General features: G+C 39.3%; 2 protein-coding genes across 19 annotated transcripts in view; one reads left to right on the top strand and one right to left on the bottom strand.

Moving 5' to 3' along the window:
* SPEF2 (sperm flagellar 2) overlaps window positions 1-22,171 on the bottom strand; it is an 89,491-nt gene extending 67,320 nt beyond the window's left edge. For 3 of the 5 annotated variants that reach the window (XM_072030789.1, XM_072030788.1, XM_072030786.1), the window contains exons 1-8: window positions 21,966-22,171; window positions 12,292-12,544; window positions 10,761-10,931; window positions 8,119-8,259; window positions 7,362-7,441; window positions 6,202-6,418; window positions 1,649-1,837; window positions 320-507 (exon numbers count right to left, since the gene is read on the bottom strand). In XM_072030789.1, coding sequence (XP_071886890.1) covers window positions 320-507; window positions 1,649-1,837; window positions 6,202-6,418; window positions 7,362-7,441; window positions 8,119-8,259; window positions 10,761-10,931; window positions 12,292-12,544; window positions 21,966-22,171 — 1,445 coding nt within the window. Of the gene's footprint in view, window positions 1-319; window positions 508-1,648; window positions 1,838-6,201; window positions 6,419-7,361; window positions 7,442-8,118; window positions 8,260-10,760; window positions 10,932-12,291; window positions 12,545-20,754; window positions 20,831-21,108; window positions 21,212-21,965 lie in introns of those variants that run through there. The other 2 variants (XM_038170392.2, XM_072030787.1) reach the window with 2 other exon arrangements.
* PRLR (prolactin receptor) overlaps window positions 22,081-27,231 on the top strand; it is a 171,729-nt gene continuing 166,578 nt past the window's right edge. For 5 of the 14 annotated variants that reach the window (XM_038169719.2, XM_038169718.2, XM_072030675.1 and 2 more), the window contains exons 1-2: window positions 22,081-22,220; window positions 24,096-24,180. The gene's annotated coding sequence lies outside the window, so the exon portion shown is untranslated. Of the gene's footprint in view, window positions 22,221-22,296; window positions 22,520-24,095; window positions 24,181-25,220; window positions 25,383-27,231 lie in introns of those variants that run through there. The other 9 variants (XM_072030672.1, XM_072030669.1, XM_072030670.1 and 6 more) reach the window with 5 other exon arrangements.

Here is a 27,231-nt window from a genome sequence, read left to right as displayed (position 1 = left end):
GGAATTTCTTCATATAAAACAGAAGTCAGTATTTCTACAAGCTGTAGAACTAGTGAATCCTTGTTTTCTAAGGATTCAAGTTGGTTGAGTTTTCAAGGAATTACACTAAGGCTTTAGCACTATTTCACCTTGTGTTACATATCAGTGAATACTCACATGAAAGGAATATCATAATTTTCTTATGTAAAGTAATTCAAGCTGTCCTGTAAGATACCTGAGGATCCACCTAAGACATTACTGGTGCTTAAAGCAGAACGAATCATTAAGCCTAACAACTACCTAACACCTGTTAGTTTTGCCTGACAGCTAACATACTCACTTGTTTGTCAGTATTCGATATTCTCCTACTTTTGTTGACAAGTCAATGATTTGGTTGATCACTTCCCAACATATAGAATAATGCTTTTTATAACGAGCCTGGGCTCTTCCAACAGCAATTTTCTCATGACGTTCTCTTTCTTTGATAGTTTGTTCTTCACAATCAATTTTTTCTTGTTTTGCAAGAGCCTAGAATTTTGTTTTGAAAAGTACATCTGAGATTGCAAAACAAATTAAACTGCAGAAGTGCACTATCCTGGACTAAGAGAATTAACTTACTAATTTAAACCAATTAATGAAAACAGTCACATCAGAGCAGGAAAGACATTGAACACGGACACATACAAAAATCTAAAAACTTCTATTCATTCTATAAGTCTGGTTTGTTTGCTTTTTAACTGCTAAAATATAACAAAAAAAAATGACAACAAAAAAAAGGAGAAATATATCGCTTCTTTCATGAAAAACAAATTAAGAATGTACTCAGTGCTTGGAGGGCAGGGAAACATGAAATGATGTCGTCTACTCTTCCTAAGGAACAATGCTTAGTTTCACTGAAAACTATGAAGGAATACTCATTCACAGTATGTGACTAGCGATTTAATTTATCAGATGCTGATATACAAATAATTTGAGATTATTGATGCTGTTTGACCTTTGAGAAGGATTTCTGGTCATTGTAGAGAAGTATCAGCAGTTCCTGTGACCGTGTGCTCCTTTTTGCCAAGAGTGTTCTTACAGAAGCACAGCAATCAATAGCTATGGCTGCTGATTATATAGGAGTTCAGATTTAGAGCTGTTAATTATTTTTGGCAGGAGCAAAGTAACATTCCTACTGTTACATTAAGGCCTGCTGTGGGCATAACACTTGGCAATTTCTCACAGGATTATGAATTCTTTTAATTTATTAATCTACTCCAAGATTCAAGGTAGAAATAATGCATGCATGACTGAAATTCCTTATTACGGCATTTTTCAAAAATGGCTGTTAGCTTATTACACCTAAAGGACATGAAAAACATAATTCTTAAAGCAAGTTTTTCTGTAACTCTTCTGTCATTTTGTCTCTACAGGACTGTCTTTTGACCTCAGCATAGAGAGGTTTCCCTAAAAAGTGAAAATTATTTTGTAAGAAAAGAACAAAATGAGACTTTAAGTTGCTCAGTTATATCCATTATTAACTGAGCTGCAACTTTAAAGGTATTTAAAAGTGATATATTCATCATTGGATCACCCTAGAAAAAGCCAAAATTCTAACAGTTGACAATACAAATTCCACAGATAAGTACTACAACTGCTACAATGACTTGGGGAGTAAATAATCACTTACTGCCTCACTATCAAGAGCTTTCTGGAACTCTTTCAGTCGTCTATCTTCATACTGTTTTTCCCTGTAAATTCTGTTTTGCCTTAACACTTCTTTCTCATGTCGAACATGCATGAGTTGAACAGCAATCCTCCGTTCCTGCTGAGATTGTCTCATTAGTCTGTAAATAAGTTGCTCCTCTCGGTAAGCCTCCTAAAATGTATGCACATATAAAAATTAGCATTAAGAACAGCTTATAAATCATTTCATAGACAACACATCACTGTCTTATATGGAAAATATGAATGGAGTTATATAACATTTACTTGCTAATTTGATACACACGTCCAGAACACATCTATTCATGAACTTTGTTAAAAAACTATTCATTATCTTTGTTAAACATACAAGAACTGTAGAACTATATAAATGAATTCTAAATATGTCTTACCAGAGATACTGAGTAAAAAATACATTTGTTCAGAATAACTCGATTTTAACTTGGATAAAGCCTGTGTGCAATGCATATTTCAAATAATTGCTTCTGAATGTAAAGATATATCCCTTCTTTGAATTACATTGGTCGTTATTTCCCTTATCTGTCCTTGTTCTCTACCAGTCCCCTTCTCAGCCATGCTCCACTGAACCCTTTGAATAAGTCTATTTTTCTACAGTTTTGAACTTCATCCTTTTTTCTCAGGATTCAGGTAAATAACACCTCCATTTAGGAGACTGGGAATAGAGGAAAGCATTCCAACCAGAGGGAAATACAAGACTTCTAGGTAACAGTTTCAGCATTCTCACTGACAAAGCATCATGCAAAAAATACCTTACTCAATATTATAAAAAAATCATTCTGAACCATTGCTTGAAGCATGGTGAGAGCATACTGACAGTTTTCAGGCTGTGGACTGGTACTTCTCAAAGTTCTTGACAGAACATACTAATACCTTCCCACTACTGTACTTCTTTTCTGTGCTTTGTATCTAAAGCTTAACCTAACCTAAAGTTTTGCCCCACAGCCTTCACAGTCCAGAACTATTTCTGAGTTCTAATCAAACGCATCAACTTGCCTATCAAGCCCTATTGCCAGATATCACTCCTAAATAAGGATATTAGAGGAAATTTCAGATTCCCTGGACTTTTGATTCAGATGCAGAAAAACTGCTATAAAATATAGGTTCAGATTTAAGGACATAAATTTGGAATTGATCTGAAGAGTTCAAATTAATTTTCCTAAGAACAGAGAAACAGGGTAAAAGCAGTTAATAGTATCATTAAATATATATATATATATATATATACATATATATATATATATAACCTCTTCTATTTTCTTTTAATGTGGTTTATTTTTCATCAGCTTTCTGTGACAGAGAGAGGGCAGAACACACTATATAAATTCACCTCTAAATGAAAATTCAAACTTTATTAAGTATAATCATGCCATTATGAAAGAAATACCAGATTCCACAAAGAGGTCTAGATCATAGATTAGCAGTCCACAAATACCTGGAGGGAAGGGATACCATCCACAGGGACCTGGACAAGCTGGAGAGGTAGGCCTGTGTGAACCCCATGAAGTTCAGCAAGGCCAAGTGCAAGGTCCTGCATTTGGGCTGGGGCAATCCCAAGCACAAATACAGGCTGGGCAGAGAATGCATTGAGAGAGCCCTGAGGAGACTAATAACTATTTAGCTATTTAAATAACTTATTTAACTATTTGAATTTCAATAATAATAACAATAACCTTCAAATAAATGGAAATCTTTGATGGTGATATTATGGAGAAACCAATATTTTTCAACAAAAGCTCATTCCATATTTTTAGGTTCTGTTTTCTTTGCAACTGGTAGAAAAACTACATTCCACTGGTGACTTGAAAAGACCAAGCTGATACAAAAGTCCCTCAAAGTTTTGTTTATTTCAGCCAAAATGTGCTTTTTCCCGGCACAGTATCTCATCACAGTGTACTATAGTTTTAACAGCAAAGAAACTATCATGTGGTCATCTCAGGCTTTAATCCCACAGGGCTTTACCCACATGCAAGATCATCTGCCTTCAAAGCTTATCACTAAATGAGGATCTGATTTGTAGTGTACTCTTTGTACATTATGTTTCTGTGTGCAGAATTATCATCACACATGCAACTCTAAAATGGAAAACGATGCAATATGAACAATTTTAGATGCACTTTGTATTTTCATATTCATGCTATGTGTCATTTGATATACTTTGGGTAATAGAATTATCCAATAGCGCTGCCTTTTGAAGAGCAAATCTGTTCAGATGTCTTCTGTATTTATTAAAACAATGCAATAAAAGAAGGCAAGTAACTTTCTGATAGCTTTTTAAATTCCACAGAGAGAAAATCTAAACACCATTTAAAAATAATGAGTACTTAGAACAAATAATTTGTTGAAACAGTGCAGATCAAAGATTCAATTGGGATGAAACTATGTTACTGTCAAACACTTTTATTTTCTGCCTGTGAAAATCTGACTGGCATCACCACATGCTCCGCACAGAGGAGTGCCATGTAATTTTAAAGTACTTTTACTCCCAGACTCCGACTTGTACTACAGTTTGCAGTGTACCAAGATTCAAAAATTGGAACAAGGTTCTTTTAGTAGACATTTATAGATATGGTCATGAAACACATTAATGCATTCTGAAAACATACAATTAATTTGATTCTAGATGATCCTATGGCCTGTCTTCAAGTTTTATGTAGTATAAGCACAAAGCCTAATGACTACAGGAAAGCCATTATTTCTGCTTTCAAATCCTTTTTAGTTCCATATCTAATGCAGGGAGATACTAATTTTCAACTACTTTATATAATGTTTTCAATCCTAAATATATATTTATATATACTTATTTCATAGTTCCTTAAATCAAGCAATATGTAATTTCTCAGCTCTCATAGAATTCCAACCAGTAACTTCTTCCCCTGATAATTCAAAACAGAAGTGGCACTAAATAGATTCTTTTATCTGGTCAGGCTGTTGTTTTGGTCAACTGATCACTTGTCTTTCCTTCTAATCCTTGTAGTCCCTTTATTGTCCCTACATCGAAGATTATTTATTTCCTGGGAAGTTAGAGATATTATTGTTACTTTTGCCTTGCTTTGGAGCCCCACTGGAGACAGTCTGATTAGAAGAACATTATCGGCAATTCCTCCATCTCAAACTGGCAAGGTTTGTTCTGTGACTGCAGGTGGACCAGCCATCTGACCTGGATAGCACTGGCTGGCTTTGTTGGCTTAGTGCTACTGTCTCTACCAAACACCCCAGTAATAGCTGCTGATACCATACGGCCATCAGCTGATAGCCATGGCTATTGGAACCATTGGTCCAGGCTACTGGAGTATACTGGGGCTGTAACTGCTGATGGAAGTTTTTTAATTACAGAGATTTAAGACAGCTGGATGGCAAAACTTCTTCACAATCTATGCATATCAACAAGAACATTTTAAAGAATCACTTTGAGTGAGAGCTCAAATACAGCATGTGTGGATGTACAGACTCTTAGTCTAAGCCACAAGAGATATCCTTACTTTCCCACAGAATACAGACCTGGGAGAAATATTGAGAAGCCATCTAATTTCTAAATGTCTACCCCAATAAACTTACATTTTCCTCAACAACTTCAAAAATCTCTCCAGACAATATATGCCAGTGCTTTAATATATATATCTATAATTAATACTTTTTCTTTTAAGAGGAGCCATGCATCTTCAGTGCTGTTATTATGAAATACCTGGGGTGACAGGCTCAGCTACAGTGGGTTCAATCTACTTGATCTAAGCTAAGAACTCTAAATGCAATAATACTAAAATATAAGATAACTCAAAATTACAGACAAACTCCAGTAAGTTACAAAGGTATGTTTGATGCCATCATTTTTTACAGAGAAGTTGTGTGAAGTCAACAATCTAAGAGCTGCTTTTTAAAAGAAGTGTCTGAGGAGGAACCTGAAAAGCCTTATGCTTTCAAGACAAAAGTCAAATAGAATAACCTGCAACAACCATTTTTGGACACAATAGAGACATCCTCCCAAGACACACTTTCTATTCCATAACACTTCAAAAATCAAAGCTCTGCAAAATAAGTATTTTGCTTCTTCATACTACCCTGCACAACCATTTTAAAATTAATCCAGTCTAGATATAGTTGCAAATACAGATTTTCAACTGTCACGTTTGTTGATTTTTGAGTACTACCATCTTCAGACCCAGAATGCATTTTGATAGTTTGAAGGTCACCTTTTTTTTTATTCTTTTTGGGGAAAATATCAGGCAGGCCTTCAACTGGTTTTTAATCACCTAAGCTCTGCTGCTTTCATTTCAGCCTTTATGATTTATAAGGATGAAGTATGACATAAAAGTGGTGAGAAAGAATGCAAAACCTTCCATAATTTTCAAGGAATAACAATGCATAAAAGTTATTTTCAGAGATAAAATGTATATACCTCCCTTTCTCCCCTTCAAATTTCATTCAGCCCTCAAAAATAGTGTTACTTCGTAAGTATATATTTAGGTTACTAATTGTGCATGGGTTATGTACTTCTCTTACCTCCTGTGCTTCATGTGCTATTAACTGTTCCACTAGCATTTTTCGTCGTCTTTTTTCTCGTTGTTCTCTAGCAAATGTATCTTCCTCCAAACGTTTTTGAATTTTTCTTATATATTCATCATCTGAATAAACATTTAATAGTTCAGTTGCTGTTTGTGCTGTGGTTTCTGGGGTTGGTACTTTCAACTTCTGTGTTTGCAACGATTCTTGTATATCACTGATCAAAAAGATCAAAATATAAAAAGTTTATCGACTTTACGGGACTTACGTTTTTTAGAGGTGTTTTCATATAGATCCCTGTGAAGTTGTATGCAAGTCTGACAAGTGCACAGAATTATCTTGGACAGCAATGTTCATGAGCATTGTGGCTACTTCTTGACACCCTTATACCCCACAATCACCACTGAGTCCAGAGAGCTCCAGACTTTACATAAGCCAACTGCCAAATAGCTCATTTGCCAATATTTAATACAGAAACCTTTCTGCAGAAAGAATTCTGCAGAAACAATAAATTAGGATTGCAGAATATTAAACATAGTTTACTCTTTACATATAACCAAACTCTCTGAGCACAATTTTGCAGTTATTAATCAGATGTTGCTTTCACACAGCAGTATCCAGAGCAGCATGCATGACTGCCACCTCTTCTAAATTTTGTATACATACCATTAAAGGTGACAGAACGCCTATTGCTTATAATTATTCACAAATTAACCAACATCTCCCTCTATGTGAATTGCCTGTAAAGCATATTTAAGGAGAAAGGTTACTTTTCTTTGAAATTTGGTACCGTGTATATATATCCACCACCTCTCTCTTCTTTCTGCAAGTCTAACCAACAATACAGATTCAATGACTGAAATAAACAGAGAAAAAGAGATGCACTTTGTGCCCTCTGTTGCTGCATATATTGCAAAAAGGAGAGAGGGAAGTTTGAGCCATCCCTAACACAATTATATAAAAACTAGGTAAAAACACTAACAGCTGGAGCTGGAATACTTGTAATGCTAACAGACATATAGACAATCACTCTAAGGAGAATCACAGTTTAAACTAAGCAATACATTATATTTCCTTCAAATAGCTGTCTCCACAGAGAGTAGGCACCTAAGGTGCCTAAGGTACTGTCTAAGCTTAACAATCTAATATCCAGATATTACCTGTCAGAGACTTGGCTGTATACTGCAGAGAGCCTTCCTGCAATAGACTTCTCAAACTTGTTAATCTCCTTGTAAGTGTCCTAAAGAAATAACATAAAATTTAATGTTTTTCTCTTCACAAAGTGTCGTAAGGAAGCTTCAACTATTTTTTCACAGAGTAAATACTAGGGAATGATTTATGCTTCATGTTAGTACCACAAAAAAGTTTACACTGAAAATACATTGAGCGTCAACTACATCAAGATGAAAGGCAAGACTATTTCCTTCTTCTTTTCATTTCTATTTACTTTTTCCCTTTTCTTATCTACACCTATGTTCACCAGACAAAATCCTAAATTTTTGCAGCTTTCCATCCTGCAAGATACAGTTTGCACAGGACTCTACTAGCTCGTATAATTCCCACTATTCAGGGATTTTGCAATAACGTATTATGGTCTATGTTCTGCTTTTACTAGCTTAAATTTATCCTTAATATTTATTCAAGCAACTCTGTTTGGATACTCTACATTTAAAAGCATCTATCTATTTATTTATGCAATAAGAACTTTCTCTTCCTTCAAAACAATTTTTCCTGTGTAACAAATGTTGAATCACACATATTTTGCCCAGTTCACATTGAGTCTTCTATATAATTTCACAAGTTGTATCATCAGCTTTAGATGGCACAAGTACAGTATTCCTAAGTGTAAATGCTTCCAGAAAATAATGTTTTCCCAGTTCATATAATTACCATTAATGAAATATAGATGATAGTTACCTCTGCTTCTCTTTTCTTCTTTAGCAATTTTTGGGCTTCAATAGCTTTTATTGTGTAGTTTGGTCGTGGCTTTGGAACCTGTATAATGGCTGCTTGAATCTTGGCCATTATTTCATTTTGTCTCCTTCTTCCTATGCGATGCTGAGTATTTAACATAATGTGTTCAGATACTTGAGTTGAAACAAAATATACTATGTAGACCTAATACATGATATATTTACCCATGAAGGAAATGTGATTAACCCATAAGGAAATAAAAATCTTTTAGGAATAATAATAATAATAATAATAATAATAATAATAATAATAATAATAATAATAATAATAATAAAGGAGTGACAGAGAGAATAGCAAATGATTATTAAAAAAAAAAAAAAAAAAGATTCATTAAAATACCATGAAAGTTGTGGATGAACACCTCCCTGGAGGTGTTCAAGATCAGGTTGGACAAAGCCCTAGGCAACCTGATCTAATGGGTGGCATCCCTGCTTTCCCTGCTTATGGCAAGGTTGGAACTAGATGATCTTTAAGATCCCTTCCAACCCAAGCCGTTCTATGTTTCTATGATTAAACAGATGCATTTTAAATTAAAGCATCACTCCACATACAGAGTCATTTGACAGCTTTTCAATATGCTAATACATATTCTCAATAGTTGAGAATGAAAAAATATTTTAAGTACCAGTATCAGAAAATCTGATCCATGCAGTTGGACTGGAAGATCTTTGAAGGTCCCTTCCAACCAAACTTACCTATCCTATCCTATCCTATCCTATCCTATCCTATCCTATCCTATCCTATCCTATCCTATCCTATCCTATCCTATCCTATCCTATCCTATCCTAAACCATCCCTTCCCAGCTATGCCTGCGTTAACAAGGGATGAGGTGCAATAGAAGCATGTCTGTAAAAAATAAAACAAAACAAACAAACAAAAAAAACAGTTTGTACTCAATGCCTGAGAGGCATTTAAAGGGTTGTATTAAATGTTAGCTCTAGTCTAGCACCTGTTTCTAGTTAGAATTCAGAACAGAAACTGAAAAACACACATACTGTGAGGCAATGCTACCACTCAATACTGAGTCTCAGATGATTAAGCATTAGCAAAAATTTAATTGACACCATTAAAGTGCACTACAGATACATGCAGTTAAAAGAAGAGTTGTGTGGGAAAAAAACATTTTTCTACAAAGATTCAAAGAAATCTAAAAAATAAATATGTATAAAATCAAATAGAATTTAAAAAAAATCTTTAAAAAAAAATCTTGAAAATGTTTGGGATATTGTTCATATTTTCTTTTGTAGATACTTAAAGAGTCACTTAGTCATTTATTTCCATTCTTGTTCTTGCAGTGGCAACAGAAGAACTACATGTAAATAACCACTGAAAGACGCTTTTAATTAACAGCTCCACAGAAAGGGATCTAAGGGTTTTGGTCAACAGAAAGTTGAAAGTGAGTCAACAGTGAACCCTGACAGCCAAAAGGGCCAACTGTACACTGGGGTGCATCAGGCACGGTATTGCACTGTGCTGCTGCAACCTCACCTCAGGTACTACCTGCAGCTTTGAGTGACACAATATAAGAAGGACATAAAACTATTGGAGTGTTCAAAGGAGAACTACAGAGATGGTGAAGGGTGTGGAGGGGAAGACGTGAGGAGCAGCTGAGGTCCCTTGCCAGAGGCCCAAAGAGAGCAGGCTGAGGGGAGGCCTCATGGTGGCCTGCAGCTCCCTCGCGAAGGGAGCGGAGGGGCAGGCGCTGAGCTCTGCTCTCTGGGGACAGTGACAGGACCCGAGGGAATGGCATGGAGCTGGGACAGGGGATGTTCAAACTGATTACTAGGAAAAGGTTCTTGACTGAGAGGGTGGCCAGGCACTGGGACAGGTTCCTCAGGGCAGTGGTCACAGCCCAAAGCCTATCAGAGTTCCAGGAGTGTTTGGACAACGCTCTCAGACAAATGGGTTGATTTTTGGGTGGTCCTATGTGGAGCCAGGAGTTGGACTCAATGACCCATGTACATCCCTTCCAACATGGGACATTCTTTTGTTCTTTGATTCTAGCCATACCAATTTCTAATTCATCGTGGCTTAATATTCCTTGACTAGGAATTCCTTGACTGCCAATTCTTCTATATAAACTACAGCCTGTACTTTGGAAGAGTGTTCCCATATGCTGAAAAAAATAGTTCATCTTTTTGATTTAATGGAAACATCTACACAGAGCTAAAAGATGCACTGAGGCCATATCCACTATACATGTAGGTCCCCTTCCTTGTATCTTTATCCTGCTTCTGAACAATGCTCCAACTTTTTCTTTAAAATGAAAACTTTCACAAACCTCCTTTATAAGAACACTTTAAACACTTAGAGTTGTGAAATTGACACTTTATCTTCAAATTTCTTAAGATTTTTCTTGCATAAAAACATGCAAATACATGTACTCTTAACATGACGTCATTTTGAAATATTAATGTTTTTTAATGGTCTTACAAGACTGTATTGGCTTTATATCTCCACCTCAATGCTTTCTAAGAGCGCCCTCTTTCTTTGCTTTTCTGTAAACATGATGGGGCAGCACAACTCTGTACGTGATCTTAAGAAAATACTTCTTCAGAAGTCTCTATTAAATGTAATTAGTCACCTTTTCAATGTCTTGGGCTCTTTGTTCCTCTCGAAGCTTCTGAACTTTCTGTTGTTCTGAAATATGTATACGAGCTATTTTATCTTCCATTGCTTTAGACTTCATTTCAAAATGCTCTGAAACCTGCTGTAGCTGCAAATCTGCCTGACGTGGAGTTAAAGATTTCAAACGCTGAAATTACATTTGAAGATAGTCAAGTCAGAAACAGTAAGAGAAATTGTACTTAAATGTGATAATTTTACAATAGTTATTTCAAACTATGTTTTCTGGTGTTAATATCCGCAGAACAGTATCTAAACATGGTGGAGTTGTGGTTTTTTTTTTTGTGTTTTGTTGTTGTTGTTGTTTGTTGGTTTGTTTTTGTTTTGTTTTGTTTTTTAAATAAAGGACCAGCTCTATTGAAAAGAACTTGCAGAATTGAACTTGAACAATGCCAAATGAAAATCTAAGACATTCAACTTAAACATAAGAAATTTTTTTTTTCATGGAAATGTTGCTCAACAATTTGCCCAGATATTTTATGAAGTCTCCATCTTTGAAGACATTCAAGAACCAACTGGACAAGGTCCTGAGCACCCTGACATAGTTAACTCTGGTTAGAGGAGCAGGGTGGCTGGATTATGTGACCTCCAGAGCTCCCTTCCAACCTTAATGATTTTATGATGAATGTATCTATTCACAGGAGCAATCTCAGTTGCTTTATCTTCTTTAAGCTATTCATATATGTGAAAGGATGTCGTGGCTGTTTGGTGCTCTCTCTGCATTTGTTGGTACACTTTATGTTTTGTTAGGATGTGTGCTAGAAAAAATGTGAAGTTTCACCCAGCTGAATTTGATTCGTGATGAATAGCTTCTTAAAGATTGCTCATCCTGGTAACAAATAATGCTCTGCACATGCTGAACGTTACTGTTGAAGATGAGAAGAATGTCCTTAACAGAATGTACTATACAAATAATGCCTTCCTCTCAAGACACTCTCTTTGCCTTTTTATTTTCCTCTTTGCATTATTCAGCATACAGTTACTTGGCCAGCTGGAGTCTAGTATAAATATATGGGGAGACATGTAACAGAAGGAATCAAGTCACCATGGACAACCAACACAAACTAATTTCCCCTTCAGGAAACATTTATACCTAATTTCATACCTCGACTCCAAAGCTGTCTGCAATCTGTACTGATCAAATAAGTATGACAGCAGCCACTGAACAACTTATAGTCTTTGTTGTTATACATATTTTAAGGCTGGAGAGCAGGTAAGACAGAATAAGCCAAAACAAAGGAACACAAAACAAAGGAACGAAAAGGAACACAGATGGTCATTATCCTCATGAATCACAGATAAACCAGGCAATCCCAGTGTCTATGTATAGGACATGGCAAAGGATTTCATCTTTTCCATAGAAGCACACTGGTTTTGAACAAGAAATCTAAAAAGCAGGGAGGGGAAGCATGAAATATGCTTGAGAGATACATGTAAATAAGCTACCTTATTTTCCTATACATTTATACAAAATTGGTATAGTTAGCTACCTCTTGATACAAAACACTTCCGATAGACTTGAGCTTTGCAGGTCCTGTAGGTCTCATTGCTTCCATGGCTACTGCAGTGAGCTTTGTTTTTCTCTTTTTTTCTAAAGCAATGTACAATTCATACAAAAGCTTTGTTGCAGCCCCATGCTGCCCTGTCATGATGTCTTGGGCCACATTCTCATTAAACTGTACACCAAGGAGGTGAAGCGTGGGTTCCAGGAGAGAAAAATTGTTAAGTTTTGCACTTGCAACCCTATGTGATTAAAAACAAAGAAAAAAAAAAACAAAACATAAATGTACTTTCAATTCCAACTTGCTGCAATAAACATTGTCATCACATTTATCTCATATCAAGATAGGAAGTGGAAAAAAAAAACACAATGGACTTTCTTAGAGTGATGTGATACACACTTTGTTTTAGATTTTATCCTGTAGTACATGCTAATAGATTGGCCTACTAGGAATAACTTTGGGGGAAAAATCGAAGACACATTGGGTTATATAAATCTTGATACATGCACACAAGAAGTACAACTGACAGCAAAAGCTTACTCCAAATTGCAGCTAAAAGTATACCATCCACAAAAGGTAAAAGGAACTAGAATGAAGTTTATTAAACTGTATCAATCCATGTGAGCTCTAACCAGCCAAAATACAGGAAATTAAAAACAAAACAAACAAACAAACAAAAAACACCTATGTAATCTATTAACCCTCACAACACCTTGTCACTTTTTTTCCTCAATAAAAAGAAATGGACATATGGCTCGGTGTAGTGTTGAAAAATAAAGACTGTGGTCCCAGTGAGCAAAATTTACATTCAGAAAAGAAATGGTGGATTCCAGATAAATTATTTTTCTTGATGTATAGATTCTCTTGTGGAAACACTTGAGATCAGTAGATAGGCCAAAAAGAAGAAAAATAAATTATCAATATTTCACAATTAACATGCTATCAGATTTCGTTCAGCAAATCCATAACTACTGGCTGAGTCAGAACATTTCTACGCTGCTCTATCACTTAACTTCGTAATAGTTCATTTACATGAACCAAAAAGGTTTTGAAGTCAGTAGAGCAACACCATAATTCTACAAAAATGTTGAATTTTAACTTGAAGACCTCCTGGTCTCTCAGAATTCACAATACTCCTAGATAAAACAGTCCTGGAGTTAATCAATCTCACTATAACAATCCATGCCTTATTTCTTATACAATTATATATAAATTTAGCTTACAGCTATTGAACATCTTTCTGCTATTGATTCAATATTAAGGTGACACCTACTGTCAGAAATCTTGGATGCATTGAAAAACTGTGGTGACATGACCTCTTAATTTTTTATTGTGTAAACAGATCAGATGGAAATTCTTAAACATGCTTGATAATACAAAGATGTTCTAAACCTTATCTCAAGATCATTTTCAGAGATAAGACAAAACTATAGTATTTAATTTTTCAAATACGGACAGACTAACTGGAAGATGTTTTCCAGCAGTGTTCCTTTCAAAAAGGTAGTACCACTTTCTCAATTATTATTCTCTTCCTTTTATGACTATATATATGCCTATGTTCTATATAAAGAACTGCACAACACAAGCAGCTAATATAGTTAAGCAAAGCTTGAGAAGGTCATCAAAATGACCACCCATTCTTTTCAGTTATTACTCTCTAGATTACAGTTGCCCTTACTTCCTCCACTGCCACACCAGTAGTTACGATCTTCCCTTGATCTGTACTAAAACATATTAGAGTGATGACAGTTTACCAAATGACCCTTGAATAATATAGAACACTCAAAAATTAAAAGTATTACTTTATAGATAACTAGTAAGATTTGTCAAGCATGGGTTCTTCCAAGATTCCAGGACTATATAATGACTATTACACAGAAATAATTGCCTTTAATGTGCAGGAGGAGTATCTTGAAACTGAGGAAATATTGTATCAGTTCAGTTATTGTATTATTGTATCAGTTAATAGCTGTTAAAGGATCTATGTCACTAGCAAATGTAAAAGGAAGAGAAGGCAGAAAGTATCAAAATATCCTGATGAAGTCATGGAATATCATGGTAAAGAATACAACCTTCCTTTCTCTCATGTTGGTTATTTCAGGACCTTAATAATTGTTCAGGCATTTTCCTTGACCTCCTCCAATATATCCAGGTCATTCTTGTACTTGGGAACCCCAAACTGGACACAGCATTTCAGATAAGGTCTCACCAGGGCTGAGTAGAGCCTCCTAGGCTGAGGTCACTGGGCCTGTTCAGCCTGGAGAAGAGGAGGCTGAGGGGAGACCTCATCACAGTCTACAACTTCCTCGTAAGGGGGTGTCGAGAGGCAGGAGACCTTTTCTCCATTAACACCAGTGACAGGACCCGCGGGAACGGGGTAAAGCTGAAGCAGGGGAAATTCAGGCTTGACATCAGGAAGGGGTTCTTCACAGAGAGGGTGGTTGCACACTGGAACAGGCTCCCCAGGGAAGTGGTCATTGCACCGAGCCTGTCTGAATTTAAGAAGAGATTGGACTGTGCACTTAGTCACATGGTCTGAACTTTTGGGTAGACCTGTGCGGTGTCAAGAGTTGGACTTGATGATCCTTAAGGGTCCCTTCCAACTCAGGATATTCTATGATTCTATGATTCTATGATTCCTTCACAGAAGAAGGGAATGGTTGAGGTTGGAAGAGACCTCCAGAGATCTAGTCTAACCCAGCTGCAGGGTCACCTAGAGCATGTTATACAGGATCACATCCAGGCAGGTTTTGAATATCTTCAAAGGAGACTCCACAACATCTCTTGGCAGTATGCTGTAGTGTTCTGTCACCCTCACAGTAAAGAAGTTCTTCCTCATATGGCGATCTTTATCTTCAAACTGATGGCAAAATTCTTCTTGACATAGTCCAGGATGCTGTCAGCCTTCTTTGCAGCAAGTGTACATGGCTGACTCACAGTCAGCTTGTTGCCGTCCAGGGCCTCTTCTCTGCACGGCTGCTTTCAAGACAGTTGGCCACCAGTTTAAACTGATGCATTCAGAGGAACTTTCCTTCCCAGATACAGCACTTTGCATTTCCCTTTGCTGCACTTCATGAGACTGTTGACAGCCCTTTTCTCCAGCCCATCAAGGTCCCTCTGAATGGCAACCACAACCATCTGCTCTATCAAACACTCCTTCCAGTTTTGTGGTCTGCAGACTGACTGAGGTTACACTCTATCTCATCATGCAAGTCGATAATAAAGATGTTAAACAGTTTTGGTCTCAGAATTGACCCCTGGGTACATTACTAATCACTACTTCTCAGCTGCACTTTGTGGTTCTGGTAACAACCTGGAAGTTCAGCCAGTTTTCAGTCCACCTCACTGGCCACTTCCCTAGTCCATACTTCATTCGTTTCACCTCCCTCGACCACAACTCATCTGTTTCATCATAGAATGGCGTGAGTTGGAAGGGGTCCAAGGGACATTAAAGACCATCTAGTTCCAACCCCACTGCCATAGGCAGGGATGCCAGCCACTAGATCAGGTTGCCCAGGGCCCAATCCAACCTGGTCTGGAACACCTCCAGGGATGAGGCAGCCACTGCTTCTCTGGGCAGCCAGTACCAGTGCCTCACCACACTTCTACAGTGAAGAATTTCCTCCTAACATCTAACCTAAATCTCCCCTCCTTCAGTTTAAAATCACTCCACCTTGTCCTGTCATTATCTACCCAAGTAAAAATTCACACTCCATCTTTTTATAAGCACCATTTAAGTACTGAAAAGCTGCAACGAGGTCTCCCCAGAGCTTTCTTTTCTCCAGGCTGAACACCCCCAGCTCTCTCAGCCCTTCTTCACTAGAGAGCAGCTCCAGCCATCTGATCGTCTTCATGGCCCTCCTCTGGACCTGCTCTAACAGCCCCACGTCCCTCTTGTGCTGGGGGCCCCAGGCAAGAACGCAGCACTCCAGGTGGGGCCTCACAAGGCAGAGCAGAGGGGCACAATCCCCTCCCTCCACCTGCTGCCCACCCCTCTGTTGCTGCAGCCCAGGATGTAGTTGGCCTTCTGGGCTGCAGGCACACACTGCTGGCTCGTGTCAAGCTTTTTGTCCACAAGAGCCCCCAAGAGCAGCAGGGCTGCTCTCAGTGAGGTTTTTCTCCCAATGAGTTTTTCTCTGTCCTCATGTCTGGGCTTGCCCCAACCCAGGTGCCGCACCTCCTTCTTTGACTTGAACCTCATTAGTTTTACATGGGCCCACTTCTCAAGATTGTCCAGGTCCCTTTGGATGGCACCCTTTCTTCTGTTGCACTGACTGTACCTCTCAGCTTGGTGTCATCTGCAAGCTTGCTGAGGGTGCACTCAATCCCACCATCTATGTTGTTGATAAAGATATTAAACAGCATTGGTCCCAAGACAAGATAAAAGATAAAGATAATTTTATCTTTAATATCTGTTAAAGATACTAAACAGCACCCATCTCGGTGTCCCTGGGGGACACCACTCATCACTGGCCTCTGCCTGGACATAGAGACATTGACCACCACTCTCTGTGTGTGGCCATCAAGCCAATTCCTTATCCACAGAATGGTTCACCCTTCAAATCCACCTCTCTTCAATTTGGAGATCAGGATGTTGTGTTGGGCCATGTTAAAGGCCTTAAAGAAGTCTAGGTAGATGACATCAAACAATTGATGCAGTCACCCTACCATAGAAGGCCACCAAATTGATCAGGCATGACTTGCCCTTGGTGAAGCCATGCTGGCTGTCTCAGATCACCTCCTTGTCCTGCACGTGCCTTGACACTGCACCAGTGACTTCACCTGACTGCCAGGACTTTTCAAATATGATGGAGAGAGGTTTGGCAACTCCATCAGCCAGTGCCCTCAGGACCCTGAGATGCTTCTCAGCAGGGCCCATAGACTCGTACCTGTTCAGTTTCATCAGGTCATCACAAACCTGCTCTTCACTTAAGCTGGGAGGGACTTTGCTCCCCCACCCTCAGGTACAGGTTCAGGGGAATGAGAGACATGGGAAGCCTGACTGGCTGTGAAGACTGAGGTAAAGAAGTTGAGCACTTCAGCCTTCTCCAGGTCTGTCATTACCAATTCTTCCTTCTCATCCATCAGAGGGGACACACTTTCCTTAGCCTTTCTTTTCTGGCCCACGTACCTACAGAATCCCTTCTTGTTGTTCTTTGCACCCCTTGCCAAGCTCAGTTCCATCTGTGCCTTGGCTTTCCTGATCCCACCCCTGCACACCCAGACAGCAACCCTGTACTCTTCCCATGCTTCATGTCTCTGCTTCCACTGCCTGCGCATTTCCTTCTTGCACCTCAGCCTGACCAGCAGGTCCTTGCTCAGCCATCCCATCCTGCCTTCCCTGCTTGCTTTCCTACATGGGGAACAGAGAGCTCTTGTGCTGTAAGGAAAACATCCTTAAAGAGCGGCTAGCTCCATTCTGCTTCTTTGTCCCAAGGAGCAGTGTCCCAAGTGATCCCATCCACTAGGTATTTACATGGCTGGAATTTTGTTCTTTGGAAGTTCAGGGTACTGACTTTGCTCTTTGCCAGGCCCATATTCCTCACGATCAATAACTCAAAATTCAAACTTTGTTGGAGGATGTCAAAAGTCAAAATAAGCAGCATATACTGATCTTCTCTCTTCCACTGAGCCCATCACCTCATTACAGAAGGCTGTTATCAGGTTAGTTAGGCATGATTTCCCCTTCATAAAGCCACGGTGATAACTCCCAGGCATCTTCTTGTCCTTAATATGCTTGGAAAATGTTCCCATACTCATTAGTTCCATCAATTTTCAGGAACTGAGGCAAGGCTGACTATCTTGTTCTTGACCAATTCCTCCTTGCTTTCCTTGAAGAGAGGAGTGACATTTCCAGTCCTAAGAAATCTCCCCCAGTCACCATCACCTTTCAAAGATAATTGAGAGTGACCTAGCAGTGACATCAGCCAGGTCCCTCAGCATTTGTGGGTACATCCCACAGACTTGTGTATTTGTACCATTTTTAATGTTCCTTAAGCTAATCCTCTTCCACCAGAAGTCTTCCTGCTAGTCTTATGGAACTGGGATTCCTGAAGGCAAGTTTTACCAGCAGAGACAGAGAGAGAAGACATTAAGTATCTCAAACTTTTTTTTTTTTTTTCCCCACTAGATCCTGTGCCCCATTCAGCAGTAATGTTTTCCCTAGTCTTCATTTTGCTGTGGAAATACCTGTAAAAATCCTTTTGTTTTCCCTTCCTGCCCCTCACCAGTTTTAACTCCAGATGGGATTTGGCTTCCCTAAAGCCTCCCATGCACACTCAGAGACTGTTTGTCAAGTCCTTGTCCACCCAACACTGCTTCCACATCTTGTACATGTATGCTTTCTTTTTGTGTTTCAGTTTAGTCAAGAGATCCTTGTTCATCCATTCATGCCTCCTGCTGCCTTCATTGGTTTTCTTCACAATGAGATGGACTATTCTCATACTTGAAGGTGGTGACCTTTGAATAAAAATTCAGCCACTTGTCCTGGACACTTCTGCTCTCCAGGACTGATTTGTATAGGATTCTTCCAAGCAGGTCCCTTAACAAGCTTCTCTCCTGAAACCTATAGTTGTGATACTGTTTTCAGCTTGTTCCCTCCTCTCAGAATCCTGAGGTCACCATCTCACAGTCACTGCAGTCAGTGCTGCCCCTGACCTCCTTTGTTTGTACATATTAGGTCTAGCAGAACATGTCCCTTCTTCAGCCCCTCAACCACCTGTCTCCGAAAGTTATCATCAATGCACTCCAGTATCCTAATGGATTGCTTGTGTCTGTCCTTTCCAGCAGATATCAACTTGTTTAAAGTCTCCTATTCAGACTAAGATCTGTGAACATGAGAATTCTTGCAGCTGTCTCAAGAAGACCTTAGGTACTTCTTCCTACTCAAAGAGCGGTGGTTCCCATCTCTTCCTAGCAGCCCTCCATCTTCGGAGAGGATCCTGTGATTGTAAAAAACAAAGCCCTACTGATTACAGCAGCTGCACAAGCAGTTGTTGACCTGTAGGATCCATCCACTCCCCACTAGGTTCTTCCACCTCACCTGCAGAATTGAGGAAAAAAGTGCCTAGAGCCCCACACCTCTCTCACTTTTACTCCAGAAACACATGGCCACTCTTGATATACTCCAGGCCTCCCTGACAGCATCCTTGGTGCCCACACAGAAGAGCAGCATGTGTAACAATCCAACGGCTGGATGAGCAGTCTTGGACTCAAGCCTCTAGCTAGTAGAAAACCTTTCTAGCTTGCACGAGGACAGAAGATGGGGGCCTCCATCTGTAAAAGAAAATCTCCCACTGTGATTACTTAGCGCTTCCTCTTGGTGATCCTGTGTGTTCAAGATTAGCCACCCCCGATGCACAACCTCTGAGTCCCCAGCCTCTCATCTGCTATAGAAACTGTTTTGCAGCTGTGGATCAACAGGTGAAGCATGAGCCTTTCTTCTCTCGCCAGAAGGCACAAGCTGCCAGTTACCTCCATCTCCCAACCCTACAAACACAGACTCTGCCTGCCTCTCCCTCAGATAGCTGAAGGGTCAAATTTCTGTATCTGCAGTGTCTCAGAGAAGATGAACCATGACACCCTAAAGCCTGAGACACGAAAAATTGTCTCCCTTCTCTGAAGTTCAATCTGATTTGAGGTCTGACATTTTGGGGTTGTTTCTCCAGATCACACCCTATTGTGCATCACCACATCTGCTGAGAATGCATTCGCTGTCTCAGCAGAGTTTCTAACCTCTCCTTGCATCTGTTGAAAGGGTGCTTGATCTTCCCTAATGAGAAGTCATCTGGGAACAAAAGCTCGGAGTATCCTTTTACATTATAGTTGTACCCTATCTACCCTACAGCTTAATAGTTGATAGAGCTTTTTAGATGTTGCTAGTGCTTGTAGAAGTAAAAGCCTCCTTAAGCTATCAGTGGGTACACTAATGTTCTTCCAAGAGCCCCCAGGAGTGCTTCAGTATTCTGAAATATTCCCAAATGATCTAGAATTTTGAGAAAGAGAAACCAGAAACTGCTGTCTGCCTATTAGCTGCACTCAAGCTTCTCTCCTACAAGTTGGTAGGACTTGAATAGGAAAGGGTACAAATAAATGAGAAGTGCAGAGAACACAAAAGAGATTCAGAAGTAATGGGAAGAGGATGCATAGCCTGGCACACTTGTTCTATGTGTGCACCAAGGTCCATCTTTTGCCATAATGACACATAAGCCAGGGAACCCCATGAACTACCTCATGAACATACCAAGCCTCACAGACCTGCAAATTTTTCACCTTTCTGTTTTGTGGGTTGCTTTTTTTTTTTTTTTTTTCATTCTTCACCATGGATATTCCATCAGATTATTTGTAAATGTATAAATTACTATATTATCTTTTCCCAGGGTTTTACTCAGAGGCTCACAACACATCACCACCACTTCTATTTTACGGAAGATATAATGTTCACCACCATACCAGACTTGAGTATCCCAGTCTTCATTCAACTTATGGGGACAATGTCAGAATCTCCAGCGTTAAAGACATTCTGAAGGACTTCTATGATTCTACGACTTCTAGAACCTTTGATCTAACCTGTTGCTACCGTAGTTACAATCAAAATGTGTAATGTTTGTAAAGTAGTATGATCAACTTTGGAAATAGGAAGCTTGGCTGCATATCAAATAGAAGTAGTTTTTGACTTACACTGATAGTTGCATTAAATTTTGGTAAATTCCACATGCCTTCTCCCCTCTGCACTAGCAAATTCCAACTGAAAAATAAATATTTTGTCTGATTTCTGCAACAGACATGTTATCTGTATGTACTGACCTGCTCTGTGAAAATTTATTAAAGTCATCCTGAAGGCCATATTTGTGTAGAAGTTCTCCAAAGAGGTAGCCATTAGAAAATTCTTCAGCAAATGATCCTGGAACTAGGTTGTTTATTTTTCCCAGAAAGAATAACATAATTAAAATAATTCAGACTTTAATTTTAATATTACTCACTATTGTTGTTATGACAAAATCAAGTACAAGCCTTATTAAATATTTCAAAAGAATTTTAGGAGCTGCCTTTTTAAGCCAGTAATAGGTTTTCTTTCAGTGCGGTTATTTTGCAACATCAGCTTCACACAATCAACTAATTCTCCTTTTCGGTGCTGAAAATTAAAACTTTGTCGTGGTTGTCACCCAGACAATAGCACGAGCTACGAACAACAATTGCTGAGCTTTCTGCAAACTTTGTCGCGGCTGTCATTGAGACAACGGCGATAAAGGATAACCGTGAAGTTTTCTGCTGGAAAGTGTTAAACACAGAGTTTTTAAAGCTGGGCTTCCACGGAGAGGTGCTGGCTCTCGTGGAACAGCTGCTTCTCCAAAGCCAGCATCCCCAAACGGGGCAGTGATTAAAGGAACTGTGTCCCCTGCAGACACAGATAAACATATTTATGTACATACATGTATATATTTGTGCATATATGCTTATATATGTGTATATATCCACCCTCTCCTCACACCTCCTGAGGGTCTGTGGCGCCTGGCACCCCCCCCCCCCACCCACCCGAAGGCCACCCGCCCCCCTCCTGAGGGCTCTCCTCATCAAACCACCAGGCTCCGGGGCACAGCAGCGGGACTCATCCCGGGGGCTCCCCTCCCCGGCCGCAGGCTTTATGTCCCGGCTGCACTCACCGAGGCTGCGGGAGAGCCGCACCTCCCCGTTGAGCCACCCGCACAGCACCCCCGCCATCAGCGCCGGCCGCCCCCGCCCTGCCTGGCACCGCGTCCCGTTGCCACGGCGACGCGAGCCCGGCGCATGCGCGGAGGGAAGGGGCGGCAGCCCCCCCCCACCCCGCACCCCGCCCGCTCTCTCTCTTGCCCCGCCGAGGGCCGCGCATGCGCCGCAGGTGGGGCGGGTGTGGCCGGGGCGGGGAGGCGAGGAGGAAGGTGAGCGCGCCGCGGGGGGGGGGAGGAGAGGAAAAGACGGGGGAATGCGCGTGCCCGCCCCCGCTGCCAGCGGCGCGCGCGCGCGCACGGCCGTTGGCCGGCCGTTAACGCCTCGTTGGGCGGGAGCGGGCTGAGGGGAGCCCCGTGGGTCTGAGGCGGGGAGGGGGCTGCGGTCCTGCTGGGCGCCCCTCTGCCCTCCTCTCCTCTCCGCTGGTGTTTAATAAAGTGTCGCTGCTCCCCCCCCCCAGCTCCGTCCCGGCCGCCGGTGGCTGCGCTGCCTGCCGTGTTGGCGCTTTGCGGTGAGGGGACTCGGTCTGAGAAGCGCCCTGTCAGGAGGGGGAGAATGAGCCCGGGATAAACGGTTCGCGGTGCAGAACGCCAAACCGCACCGATGGTCGCGTTGGCTGGGTGGTGGGGAAGGGGGGGAGGGAGCGCGAAAAGTGAAAACGCTGCTGAGGGGGGAAATAACAAAAAAACAAAAAAAAAGCACTGCCAGTTTGAAGCGTGTGCTACACGTTTGCAAGGCTGTTTTCAACAGTGCTCCTTGTGTAAGGAGTCTGAGTGAGGCATCCGAGTGCCAGTGCAGCTGCTCGCGGGGCTCTGAGCGCCGCCAGTTTGGGGCGTTTCAGGATTGCTCTGAAATCATCGGCTCTTATTTCCTTACTTCTCTTTTTACTGGGTCGTCTTTGGTTTAGTATCACGCTGAAATAAATACTTTGAGGAGTTTTGGTGCCCTCGTTTTAAAGAGCGTGCTGCAAAAATGTGGAAATAGAGAAGAGATCTGCATCTGGAAAAAGCATTGTACTCCGTAGGAATTTAAATCCTTTCCTTCCAGGAATATCTAAAGTAGATTGAAGTCTTCAAGTGTCTTTCACTGAATCCTAAAGGATGACTTAATCTAGAGAAGAGCAGGAAGATCTAGTGGTTAATGATGGGCAGACAACAAATTAAACATTTTTCAAAAGTGACAATGCCTTGACATGACTTTGAATACTATAGATTCTGTACCTTTAGAAGTCTTTTTTTAATTTTAATTTCTATTTTTTTTTCTTTTTATTTAATTTATATCTATTTTTTGCATTTAATCTCTATGCTTTTACAGAAGGTGTGCTTTTAATCAAAATAAATTACTGAGTTTTCTTAGAAGAAAGATATAACTGAACAGTTTATGTCTTAAGATTCTAAAATTAGTGGCATGAATGAATAAAGTAACAAACTTCAAGAGAGGGGAAGTACATACATTCAGGGCAAATTTTGTATCCTTTTGAAGTTACAAAGTTTTGTGCATGTGGTAAACTATAAAAATACCCACACTTCAGAGGAAGTAGAAACCTTGATTTTTTTTTTTTTTTTCTAATATAATGTTCTTAGTGAGAGTATCTACCATGTGGGCATGTCTTTGATACGTCAAAGAACAAAGAAGAAATTTGTTTTATTTTTTTTGTGGAATTCTTTCCTCAGCTCAAGTAATTATATATATATATATATAATGTATATAATACATATATATAATACATACATATATTTAAATATATTTAAATGTTGTTGTAAATAGTCATTTATATTAAGTTTAGAACTACTTTCCATATAGCCTCTGACTTTGAAAAGCTGATACTTATTTTCAAATCTATCATAAGCAGTGGATTAACATTGGTTTGATCTGCTCTGGTGGACATGATAAAATCCTGCTCAGATAAGCTAGATTGGTGAGAAATGTGAAATCCTTCATATAATTAAATTCTGTAGTGGTTTGTTGTTTCATCTAAGCCTGTCTTAGCTCTTAACAAATTAATGTAGCTTTCTAACAGAATTCTGAGTAGTGATAGGATGTTGTAGTAATCAATTTTTTTACTTCATTGTCTTCCTGATTTAAAGAACTTGGAAAGATGTCTGCATTCTGCACAGTGAAAGCTGAGTCTGCAGAGTGTTTAAAGGAAAATACTTGCAGACAACAAGTAAGGTAACTTTTTCCCTACTTCTGCCTTTCCTGAAATTGCTTTTTTTTTTTTTTTTTAATAAGGTGTGTTTTTTGTTTTGCTAATTTCTTAATTCTCTGCTAAGAATGCCAATGGGACTGACTTGGAAATTACAAATTGATTTCCTGTGGCATACTGTACATTGGATAATGTAACTTTAAGACACTAATACTAGACTGTAGAATGCATCTGCTGTTTTCACCAACAAACCTGTGATTTTATTTTAAGTTTATTTAAATGTATACATACAAATTTATTTTAAACTTCGTACATCCTCTTATGGACTTGCTTTGAGAGAGAATTGCTTGTACGTTATATCTGTAATGGCCAAAGGAGCAGAAGACCTCAAACAGGAACCTGCTGAACATAGACAGAAATGAAGTGTCAGGGACTGTATGCTGCTTGTCATTCCTTCTGGCCTCCTAAAAGAAACTGCAAATATGAAGATTATGTCATGCACTCTTAGTTATTCAAGCCTACAGATGTTGTCAGTATTAGTTTTTAATCACATGGATGTAATAGTAGTATGTATATGGAATAAAAGGACAAGGACCCAGTTTTTAAAATTATGAACAAAAGCTTGGCCTTTTATCACAAAATGACAATTGAAGAACTTTTAAAAGTTGAAGATCCTATTCTGAAGGGGGAGTTAGGAGGAATGATCTTCTGAATACAATGAAGATTAAAAAAAATGCAAACGGAGACATTTGGAATTCTTAAATTGCATTTAGGTTGAAGCTGTGCATGACAGTATCAGCCTAACTTACTGTGTAATTAAACAATGTGTGGTTTCAGGAGTTTCATTTTTTGCACTGGAATTTGTTGCTGCATCGCTAAAATTTTTATAAACATGCTAATTTCCTATTTTTTGTAACTTTATGGTTTTTATTGCTTGCTTGCCATGTCTCTTGGGAAGTTGCAAAAAGGCTAAATAACATGCACGTCTGGTAGTGTTTTTTTTTCCCACTTTTCCTTCTCTAGTTTGATTATTCATTTTACTTTGCATGTCATTTATTCCCTCTAGCGTGATCAAATGACCACATCCTCTTTGAATCCTAGTTTCGACTATATTTGTCCTACACAGATGCTTTCCTCCTGTCACCTCTGGATCCTCATAAGCGTCTGTACTGAGGACAGAAGAGGATCAAGCGCTAAAGAAAGGTTTAGAAATTTCCATGATCTTGAGGTTTGTGCTACAGCGTGTTTCCACAGCTGTTTGCTACTAAATCAGTGAACTCAGTTCCCCATACTGCCATTTTGAAGTCATAATTCTGGAACCCTGTCCTGACTCCTACCCTGGTTTTCCTTGTTGCCACAAGGCAACAGTTATACTAATTCAGACCAGATGTCTGCCTAGTCCAGTTGCTGACATTAATCAATAACAAATTCTGGGGAAGAGATTAGGGGAAATCATATCCTGAAACCTGTAGTTACTCCCTCCGCAACATTCTCACCCACTGACTGTGGCTGAAGAACTTTTCTGAACCCACATAAGCTTGTACAGTTAATTACTTCCATGAATACATGCAGACTGGTTTTGAATCTGTGTAAATGTTTAGCATTGACAGTGATCTGTGGTAAGGTGTTCCATTCCTTAACCAGGATTTATATGAACACGTTGTTACAATTCATTATGTGAAGTACATTGTTTTGTGTATTTTGGAGTTGTGTTCTCTACATTTTACTTTCAGCGCTGTGGTTGTTCTGTTATTTTTAAACAAGAGCATTGTGCATCTGAGTTGCAGGCTGACCTGATGTTTCAAGTGCTATCTTGCTTCTAATAGCTGTGTCACCAAAAACTAATAAGTAATAGATACGGTCTATATGTACATTTGGTGTCAAGCTTTATTCTCTCTCTTTCACTGTATTGGGGTTGGGGACTTCTGTCTCTGGAGAGAAACTGAGGTTTCTCTTGCATATTTAGCTCTTTCTATTTTCTGCATGAAGAAAGCTAAAATGTGAGTGTACTGTGTAAGTACAGTAAAAAAAAAAAACCACACAACTCTCCTTTTTAAGTACATGTAAAATAAACACTGGCAATGCTAATGTGGCTGCATACAATATGTATTAAAGAATTGCAGTTACTTGTTAAGTTACCTCTTTGTATTTTAATCAAGTGTGTAACCTTTGTTCAAATAGAGACGAGAATGTATGATGCAGTCTGAAAGATGCCAGGTACACTGTGTTCAAGAAAATATTGTAACTGAGTGCATTGTTTTCTGTACTGCAAAGTAAATTGTCAGTGTGTAGGTTCAACTTGAATGTCAATAAATGACTGGGCAAGATTAAGGCAAGAGAACTGCAGACATGTTCTGACATTATGAAGAGGAAACATGGTGAAATGCTTCCCATATGAGGAACAGTATTATGTCTGGCTGATGTTTGATTTATTTTCTTAATTGGTAACCAAGTAAAGAAAAAGATAACTTAGCCTGTTGTGCAAAACTGAACTCACCAGTTGCATCCAAAGACAACATGTTTCATGTTACTTCAGTTATAGGACTTCCATTTTTAAACTGAGGTCTGATAGATTTTTCAGCTTCAAGGGAGAATTCTCTCCAGTGTGGCATGTTTGTCGGGAACTGTCTACAGTAAATAGTAGTATACAATATTGAATAATGTGTGAAATATTTATATTGTTTTGTTTTGTTTGTTAGAAGACTTACAGACTTGGTAAAGCATTTTTGTTGTTGTTGGTTTTGAAGTGTACTGAATTCCATTGAAAGATCTCAAAGAGGTTCTTTGACCTCAAGGTAGGAAGTGTTGCTCAACTGTTTCCAGAGGAAAGGAATACTGTGTTATAAAGCATCAAAACAGTAAAATCTGAGGCATAAGTGATAGAAGAAAAGAACCAAACTGTCTGACAGATTGAAAATTCATGTAAGCAAAACAAAAGAAAGTAGAAAGCTTATTAAAACCTGTCTGAATAATGAGTATATGTCTTAAGGACCTGGTAGGATATGAGAAAATTAGAAATTAATGTGTAGATACAACTTTAAGCAAATACATAAAGGAGTGGGCAATTAAGGGCCTAT

This window comes from Anas platyrhynchos, chromosome Z (assembly GCF_047663525.1).
Source record: "Anas platyrhynchos isolate ZD024472 breed Pekin duck chromosome Z, IASCAAS_PekinDuck_T2T, whole genome shotgun sequence".
NCBI lineage: Eukaryota > Metazoa > Chordata > Aves > Anseriformes > Anatidae > Anas > Anas platyrhynchos.
This window is presented reverse-complemented; position numbering and strand designations above follow the sequence as displayed.